A 9,929-nucleotide genomic window follows, 5' to 3' on the forward strand; every position below is an offset into this window, starting at 1 on the left:
TATATCATTTTTATTAATTCCAACATTTTCTAAAACTTTTAATGATAGTTTAAAAACTAATACTTTATGTAAAATAAGTTGTGTGCAAATATTAAATATAATAAAATGTGTGAAAGCATTATTACTGAAATGTAATTTTTAATGGTATTTACTTTAAATGGAAATAAACATAACATAAAAAATAAATGAAGCCTTTTTGAATTTGGTACATAAATATGTCTTCTCCGAAGAAGCTGATATAACAATACCCCTTTATCTTCCTGCACATTACAGTGCATGTTTAGGTTGCAATATTGAAAGAGAGGAAGATTCGTCATCATACATAGTAGCGTGTAAACATTTTTACCAGCTGTCAGGAGGCTCTTCTAATGTCAAGCACTAATATCCCTGCAACAAAACACGTTGTGGACTGTAGCGAAAAAGTTCGTTTGTCAAGAAGTTCAAGAGAAGTCTGTATTATCGCATGCGTGATCGAGTACGTTTTCTCAACGACATTCCGCAACAACCTGCCCAAAGCAGTAAGGAAACCTTGTAGAATACCTCAACTTATTAGGCAATATAAGGAAACCTGGTGGATTGGGAAAGGTATTGGATCGGATGCATACGGAAAAGGTGTCGGATCGTATTTATGAAACGTCACTTGAGTTTTAGTGCAAGGCACTGGTGCCAGCGTCGCAGTCTTGGTTTGACGGAATTCTGGTATTTTTTTTATATTATTAACAAAGAAGCTAACAAAATATAGTAAAAGCAAATTAAAATACACAATTATTAATAATTTACTATTTGATTGTTGGTTGAAGATTGAAGGCTCCACCTTTTGCATGGTGAATGTTTTGCAGCACGCCATACATTTCCATTGCATCCCCTGATCTCCTGAGTGACGTAGTCTTGCAAGCCGTCATTTTTTTTGGGATCAGACCATAATACTCATCAATGACGGACCATCCGACTGGGTCGGTTTCAGAGAGTACACCAATCGTCGTTGGGAGGAAATTCCGAGACATCATTTACGCAGAAGCCGCTCGCTTTATACCAGCCGGTCAAATACCCCAAGTGTGTTCTAATTACCCGGTGCAGGCAGTGGTACTCGCAAACGAGAGTAATGGGTGATTCATTGCGAGCTGAATCTGGAAATAAACATGGTAGTTACAGCACATAAGCGGAATTTGCGGTTGGAACACTTAGAGCAAGGTAATTTAAGTGCCGGCGTAGGCAAGCTGTAGTCTACTATTTAGTCACCCGGTTACTACTAACCCCGGTAGACGGGATGATAAGAATAAGTCACTTTTGCTGACGTTACGGTGACTGACCCGAAGAGATGCTCCAGGTTGTTTAACCGTCAATTTATTGAGTATCCCGAGTTTGACAAAGCAGGGAGGAGAGCCATTAGCCGTATCCGTGGTCTCCGAGCCGATTGACAGCCAGTACAATTTACTGTGGGCGAAGTCACGAATGTCATCCGTCTTGCCAAATCACCAAGGCGTTGGCCCCCGACGGAATCTCCACACTGATGCTGAAGAGTCTGGATCTACCTGGAGTCGAGTACCTTAAAACTGTCCTCAACTTGTCTTTGATCATAATGTATCTTTTATAATACTCGATGTCTGGAAGACGGGCAGAGTGATCCCGGTACTGAAGTCTGGTAAGGTCGAAGCGCTGTAGAGTGAAACAGGGTGTTCGACAAGGCGGGATGATATCTCCGACACTAGGTGTGTTTATTTATCCATTAAGCGAATTTTCTCGCTTAGTTTGTATGGAGAAAAATGATATCCCCGTTTAACTAAACAATAAAAGGTGGTCTCATTTGTACAACAACCACAAATCATATGGTGCAATCTACCATCTTGCCATCAAGCTGATCGACGTTTTACCTACACACACCAAAATTTTGTGTGCGTGTGTGTATACATGTGTGTACATAGAGAATATCCGAGAAAGAAGATGACAACGAAGAGAATGCAATCAAAAATCTGACATCTTACATACCGTCAAACCTGGCCGGCTTTTAACAGCTGTTCACGTGAGACCACCTTTTTAAATCCGCCTTGGATGACACCATAGGTTTTAGTAAACGCCGATAAGATTATTCGCTTAGCTAATCGGGGATAGCACTTCTCCATACAAACTAAGCGAGAAAATCCGCTTTTTGGAGAAATAAAATACGGCAAATGTTGACATAGCGTCGTTGCACGTTTTCATTGAAATTTTTATGATCTGGATTTAACTAAATCCAAAAACAAATCCTGTTTGTTTACATTGCATTTCTGGGAATTTAAGTGAAATACGCAAACGTTACGCATGTACGTTTGTGTATTTTACTGAATGAGCATATCACACACATCCATACACAATTCTTGAAAACAGGTGCATATTTTGGTACTTTTTTCGATTATTCAGCCATGAAATCGGGGTATTCGGGATTTGAAAATAAATCCTTCCATGGTAAAACCTGCAAAAAAACAGGGTTTGGCACTTAAGGTTTGGTATTTTATTCTGCATTCGGAATAGTCGCGGACATTTTTAATTGTTCCGCCAGCGGAATTTGACAGCAGCTAAATGTTTTTGTTTCCATGCCAAAACACTTTTTATCTGCACTTATTGTTTTCTCTACTTAATTTTGTTTTTCGCAAATAACGATTGGTAATTTATTCCGCTTCGGAATAGCCGCTGAAATTTTCAAATTTTTCGCGTGCGAAAATTGACAGCTGAAATGTGTTTGCTTCCATAACAAAGCACGTTTCTTCATTGTTTTCTCTATTTTATAAACTTTTTCTCAAACAAATAAAGAAAAACGAACCACTGAAACCAACAAAACAAACAAAACTGTGTGTTAGCACACCGTCGATCAGCTTGATGGCGGATTGATTTGCGGTTGTTTTAAAAATGAGACCACCTTAAATTGTTTCGCCATGCCATATTCCCCACTATAAACAGAGTACTACTTATCAGCCTATTTTTAGCAAACGTTTCGCCGACTTTTGTTATATGCATTTTGACAGCATTTTGACAGCATTCTTCTTGAAAAGCTGAACGGAATACTCAGCTTCAGTCTCGAAAAGACTATAAATCAGAATTTAGTAGCCAATGTAAACGTACTTTAAATGGTAAATAAAACACCTCTATTAAGAAAAATCAAATGAAAGTCGACTTCGGCTTTTCGACTTTCTACGCAAAAAGTCGATTAATCGATTGGTCGAAAGTGGACTTTACATCTCTAGCCTAGCCATTGCAAATGAAACGTCAACAAAAATAAAGGCAATAATTAAAAACAAAAAACAAGAAAGTTAAACTTTACTAAATAAAATAAAATAAATAAATAAAATAAAATAAATCCTTCCATGGTAAAACCTGCAAAAAAACAGGGTTTGGCACTTAAGGTTTGGTATTTTATTCTGCATTCGGAATAGTCGCGGACATTTTTAATTGTTCCGCCAGCGGAATTTGACAGCAGCTAAATGTTTTTGTTTCCATGCCAAAACACTTTTTATCTGCACTTATTGTTTTCTCTATTTAATTTTGTTCTTTGCAAATAACGATTGGTATTCTATTCTGCTTCGGAATAGTCGCTGAAATTTTCAAATTTTTCGCGAGCGAAATTTGACAGCTGTCAAATGTGTTTGCTTCCATAACAAAGCACGTTTCTTTATTGTTTTCTCTATTTTTCTTTTTCTCAAAATTTTCGCGAGCGAAATTTGACAGCTGTCAAATGTGTTTGCTTCCATAACAAAGCACGTTTCTTTATTGTTTTCTCTATTTTTCTTTTTCTCAAAGAAAAACGAACCACTGAAACCAACAAAACAAACAGCTTGATGGCGGATTGATTTGCGGTTGTTTTAAAAATGAGGCCACCTTTAATTGTTTCGCCATGCCATATTCCCCAATATAAACAGAGTACTACTTTCAGTCTTTTTATAGCCAACGTTTCGCCGACTTTTTTATATGAATTTTGACAGCATTCTTCTTGAAAAGCTGAACAGAATACTCAGCTTCAATCTCGAAAAGACTATAAATCAGAATTTAGTAGCCAATGTAAACGTACTTTAAATGGTAAATAAAACTCCTCTATTAAGAAAAATCAAATGAAAGTCGACTTCGGCTTTTCGACTTTCTACGCAAAAAGTCGATTAATCGATTAGTCGAAAGTGGACTTTACATCTCTAGCCTAGCCATTGCAAATGAAACGTCAACAAAAATAAAGGCAATAATTAAAAACAAAAAACAAGAAAGTTAAACTTTACTTTTGCGGTCACAAATGCTGTTAAAAAGGAATTAAGAAGGTGATAAGCTTTTATTGAACATAAATCCAAGTCAGTATCAGTATATAAATATATATATATATATACAATACAATTTCGTTAAATTATGAATGTTTATTTGTGTATTCCATAGCTACGAGATACGCGCAACCGGTGGGTCGGGACTGACTACAAGTTGAAACCACAAGACAAACACAGCAGTCTTTTTGTTTAATTGCATTGCATATATTTTATTACTGTTGAATTCTAGACGTGATCCGTCGTCCGTTGTAAACCGCATTTCATTTGCCTACAAAATGTCGCAGCAACCTGTTGCCTTTCTAACCCGCAAAGAAACCTTTAGTGCATGTCATCGTCTACACAGGTAAGTGAGTGTAGGGGGAGATTATATTGTGTTTTCTTTAAGCAAGAGCCACATCAAAGTTTTACATAAAAAAGTAAAATATTGTTTCACACTGATGTTAAATGTCTATGCTTTGTTTGTAGTATTTTCTGTATGTGTCACTGTAATACAGAAAAAGCGATATGCAAACATATTCACCTTGTGTATAAAATTTCCGGGGTTTCTTTGTGCATTTAGAGACTTTCACCTAATATTTATAATGCTTATAAAAATATAGTTGTATCATTGCGTTTCTGTAGATTTTATAATTTCTATCCAATTACTGTTGCAGCAAACATTTAAGTGATGCTGAAAATATAGAAATATATGGTAAATGCAATAACCCAAACGGCCATGGACACAATTATACGGGTGAGTGTGAACATAGAAAATTTAACCAACAAGCACAACAAATTATTGTTGTATACATGCATCGTTGTTTGTTTATGCTGGAGTTTTTAGTATCGCATCATTGGCATAGCAAAGAAATTATACTGTTTGTGACTTGTGTACTGTAAAACTCTCCCGGTGGACTAATTTTATCAAAATTGGATTTATTTATTTTAACTTCTTTCAGTAATTAAAAGCCAACAAGGCAAATACAACTATATTACATAGTTATTAGTATGCGAAAAAAATCGTAGTTCATAGAGCAGTCTATTCCAATAGCGAGCTATTCTTAGTACATACGATGATTCTTGTTTGAACCGTTGAGTGGAGCGGACGTATTGTTACTTCACTCCGCAAGAATTTTCGTGTAACTCGTAATAGGTCATTACTTTTAGAAGAATGATGATCTGCGTTTGTTTCCAGTGGAGCGGCAGATCTAGAGTCCGGGAGTAGGCTTAGAATGGACTCCAAAGTTCCAACAGCTGCTGGTGGTATCAGGCCGTAGCATGTTGTCTGCTACTGAAACCTCGACTGGTGGAGCGGCTGCTCCAACCAAGCCAACACGCTCTTTAAGAAGTTGGAATAATAGAAGACGCATGGCTCCCAGGTTTAATGAGAGGCTTGGTGCGAATGATCCTAAGACTCTCACTGATAGGGAGATAGATTTCCTAAATTAGGCGACCACAGGTTGTGGATAGTAGAATGCTACGTACGGAGTAGCAGTAACTGCAGTCGCGGACAATCAGCAGTATCGAGTGGGGAGTTTCAGTAAGAGACCGGGTGACACTGTATCTTGCACAAATACTGAGCGCAAACATCATTGATATGACAATGCGAGTTGTGGCGCCTTTAAATAACCATGTCCTTGCAGCGATCGGTTTTTTTGGACCGGAACGAGCTAGCTCACCTACAGGAGCTTGACGGGGATTGCCACTTCCACATGAAAATGAAGTTACAACAACAACGATCTTTAATAATATTATAATAGAAAATTAAAGATCGGAAACTCACATAATTCTCAAAAGTACATCCCAAAAACCGTTGAACATAACCTGAAATGTGTTGTCTACGTCGAACGTTGTACGCAAAACGGACAATTAAATTCACAACTCGATCTAATTTAGTGAAATGAACTCCAATAGTACAAGATACAATTTCAAGGCCTTTTTAGTGTCCCAAAATATTTTTGTTTCACATTTGACAGCTTTCACACATTTCATTTGAAACTTGTTGGGTAACATCGCGTTTTATCTTCGTCTTTGATTTGCCTGCGGGTTTTTAAAGTTTACATAACTAGCAAATCTGCATCTTTGATGGGCTGCGAAGTAGTTGGTTTGGGAGACTCAGCTCTCCCTACTGACAGGGTTGTCCACATCCCCCAGTTGTGGAACTATTGAGAGATAAAGGGTCACATATCCATATGATATATGTGAAGTAAATATGTTTGATAAGAGCGTTGTCTGTCCCGTGTCAAGCACGGAAGACAAATTAATTCGTACTGTCAGACGCGTTCAAGCTTTGGTTCGACGGTATCTGTTAATCTAATCTAGTTGGTTTGGGAGTAGTAGGTATGGTTGGACAGATGAACTGGTGATGTGTGATCCGTGATTACAAGTGGGATTTACATATAGCCCAGCAGAAATTGCGTTGACTCCATTCATAACGTAGTTGGTCCACAACTACTCTGGTTTGCTGGTTCTGGTTAACTTATGGGCGTTCGATGGTCCTTAAGTACGGAACTTACTCGGTAGCTATTTACCGTTTCCGCTGCCATATCCTCGTTAAGGCTATTTTGACCCGCCTTAAACGCTGCTAAGTCTAGAGACTCTCTCTTAGTGCTGAACCTCGCTCTAAATCATGAGAATCGAATTTGAAATGTCTGGGCGGTGGTTGGGGTGGCTGCAGTGAAAACGGACCGGCATGAAAATTGTGAAGACAGTCCGAAGAGTAGCATTCTGGCAGTTCCGGATCTCTGTTCACTTTGTGCCAAGTACAATCTGGCACACTGAAGCTTTTTTATATGTAGTCTAAAAAGTCTCTTGGCCTGGACTCCAAGTGCTGCCGGCAAGTGACTTAGACCCGTAGAGACTGTCATATGTGACACCAAGTATTTTAAGATAGGTGGAATCGTGCACTTCAAGTGCTGCCGGCAAGTAACTTGGGGACATTGTTTCTACCGTTGACCTTATTGCAAATTGATGTGAGTGTGTGCAAGCGCTCCCAAATGAAGCATGCAAGTGTTTTGGGGCACTTGATGGTCGGAAACGTTACTCCATCGATTTTCTCATTCAGCTCGTTATTCACCTCTCCCGTATTTGTAGCGAACAATGTGGCTGAAGATTGGGCCTCCACAGTAAATTTAACAAAAAATGCCGACTTTGAAACCATATTTTTGTAAAAAATCGGGGAGAATTTGTTTTTGTTAAACACAATTTTGTCTGCAAAACTCAGAAAAAACTCATGGTAGAATTCGTCCTGGCACGGCATAACTATGAGCACCACACAGGCTGGAACTTTGAGCTCCGATCTGTGTGGTATTCATTGTTATCACGAGAAGCTTTGCTGCGAGGTACCGTGCGCGTCCACAGGTTGCGGATAGTGGTTGATAGTGTCATTTACGGATTTGATGCAATGACAGTCTCGGACAATCTGCGGTATCGAGCGAAGAGTCTCAGTGGGAGGCCGGGCGACCCCGGCTCTTGCACAAATTCTGAGTGCCTATGATGCTCGATATGACAAGGCGAGTTGTTGGCGCATTTAAATAATCAATGGCCATGATGTTCCCTGGGCGATCGGTCCTTTGGAGCGGAACGACTTGCTCACCTATGGGAACTAGATGAGGATCGCCACCTCCAAATAGAGACATGTGGCTACAACAACAACATAGTATAATTCGTCACCATTTGGTGTTGTTGTGATGCCATTCCCTGTCCATCGCACTTCCTGTAAGGAGGTAATATCTGCCTTGTACTTCTCCAACACATCCAACACAATAACGTTTGGGCAGTCCGTTACTGGCCCACTGCACCGGGTATAGTCCCGCTTAAGAACCATTCCATTCTTGTGTCTCTCTAAAATAGAAAAGTAAAAAAAAATCATTTTTATTGCAGTTGAAGTCACTGTGCGTGGACCCATTGATGTACGCACTGGCATGGTTATGAATATTACGGACTTGAAAATTGCCATGGATGGAGTCATATTTAAACAACTTGATCATAAAAATCTCGATAAGGATGTTGAATTTTTTAATAACACAGTAAGTAAAAAAGGGATATTTTCTAATTTAAGAGGAGGAGTGGCAATCTAGAAATCTCGATCTAGTGCCAAGTGCTTTAAAAAGCACGCAGTTTGTTTATATTTTTAAAAAGTTTTTTGTTGTTGTATCAACAAATTTCTTATCATGTATTCCAGCCCAGTACCACGGAAAATTTGACAGTTTTCATTTGGGATAACGTTCGTCAAGCCTTAAAGCGTCCCGAGCTTTTGTATGAAGTTAAAATCTATGAGACCGATAAAAATTCTGTTACCTATCGTGGACCCTATCTACAAAATGGTCACAATATGAACAATAAGCGTGCAGGCAAAACGAGTTGCACCAACATTTCCTCTGATTCCGATTAAGCTAAAGGCGTACAAAAACCTTAGAAACTGGTGCGGGATTTATTCATATAACACTGGAATTTCGCGAAAGCTTTAATCTCAGAATATAGATTTCCTCCATTTTTATATTGAACTATTATCTATACATATATTGTTGATATTATATATACATAAAAGTTGCTGAATATTTCTCAATGTCTGCATGTGATTTATTTGTGGTAGAAACAATTTGTGTAAAATTATATGTAGCATTTAATGATTGTATACGCGAGTCGGTGACACTATTTTCAAAACAGTTTATATTCCTTTAACCGTAGCTTTTTTTTTTAAATAAAGATATGAGTACTTTATAGATCATGTAAAATAAAGAATATTCTGCAAATTACTTTTTTTAAGAAAAAAAAAAAATAAAATTTGTTTTTTAATTTTCAAGTTTTTGCCCGTTAGGGCGAAGTTCATTAAATTTCACAATTTTTGTGTTTCTCTTTCGAGACGAGCTCAATGATCGGAGATTTTCTTTGCAAATGGAAAAGGAAAGCCAGAGATCGCAACACACCAACCACTGTGGGACGCGTTACGTCTTTGGTTAGAAGACTTTTCAACCGTATTATGTGTGATGGCTTCAAGGGCCGTGTGATGGTATGTTGTATTTGAATCGTATTTATTGCGAAAACGCCTCTATGATATAAATACCGCTTTTCCCAATGCATGTGTTTTCTGTTTGTTGGTTTTTATTCGATGGGTATTTGTTAGGTCCATGGGAAGGATGATACCGCCAAGGCATGTTGGGCTCGGATGAGTTGATCATCACGCCGGACCATTTTTAAACGCCTCATAATAGGCGACCACTCCATCGCTCACAGTTTCGTCTCGGAGTATCATGTATAACTCAATGTGCGAAGATGTCGAACGCTATAGCGGTTCGATTCTCATCAACGAGTAATATTGGCACTCCGGATCCGCGGAGGTCTCTTTCCTAGCACGCCTAAGATAACGCTGGCAAATTCGTATAACCAACGCATTCCGCTTAGATCGTAAACGTCTAAGCTGTCGTTGCCGTATAATAAGGGTTCGACGGAGTAAGATTATGTTGAAGAGCTCGCGTTTCATGAAGACCATAGATCTTTTCTTTTTGCTCTATAAGCAAAATACACAGTTCGTGCCAAGAATGAAAAAGTGAACTAAATGGTAAATACAACAGGTGCAAGACCAACCGCAGCGCTTCTACTAGCCCTCATTGGCTTTAATTTCTTTCCGCCAGCCATTTCGGTCCCCTAGAGTAGCCCAGAGTAATAGACGTC

General features: G+C 38.6%; 1 protein-coding gene across 1 annotated transcript; it reads left to right on the plus strand.

Annotated features, from left to right (window-relative positions):
• The first annotated feature begins 4,142 nt into the window (after positions 1-4,142).
• LOC106086335 (6-pyruvoyl tetrahydrobiopterin synthase) lies at positions 4,143-8,999 on the plus strand. The gene is made up of 5 exons (XM_013250969.2): positions 4,143-4,307; positions 4,390-4,620; positions 4,931-5,010; positions 8,139-8,284; positions 8,440-8,999. Exons 2-5 carry the CDS (start codon positions 4,553-4,555, stop codon positions 8,647-8,649), a joined length of 504 nt encoding a protein of 167 aa, XP_013106423.1. The 5' UTR covers positions 4,143-4,307; positions 4,390-4,552; the 3' UTR covers positions 8,650-8,999.
• Positions 9,000-9,929: the final 930 nt, after the last annotated feature.

This window comes from Stomoxys calcitrans, chromosome 3 (assembly GCF_963082655.1).
Source record: "Stomoxys calcitrans chromosome 3, idStoCalc2.1, whole genome shotgun sequence".
Taxonomy (NCBI): domain Eukaryota; kingdom Metazoa; phylum Arthropoda; class Insecta; order Diptera; family Muscidae; genus Stomoxys; species Stomoxys calcitrans.

What these genes read in the sequence shown, in the direction of transcription:
- LOC106086335 (XM_013250969.2), top strand. Translation starts at nt 4,553, where the DNA reads ATGTCGCAGCAACCTGTTGCCTTTCTAACCCGCAAAGAAACCTTTAGT. An exon ending in GCATGTCATCGTCTACACAG is followed by an intron (nt 4,621 to 4,930) that starts GTAAGTGAGTGT and finishes TTACTGTTGCAG; the next exon opens with CAAACATTTAAGTGATGCTG. An exon ending in CCATGGACACAATTATACGG is followed by an intron (nt 5,011 to 8,138) that starts GTGAGTGTGAAC and finishes TTTTTATTGCAG; the next exon opens with TTGAAGTCACTGTGCGTGGA.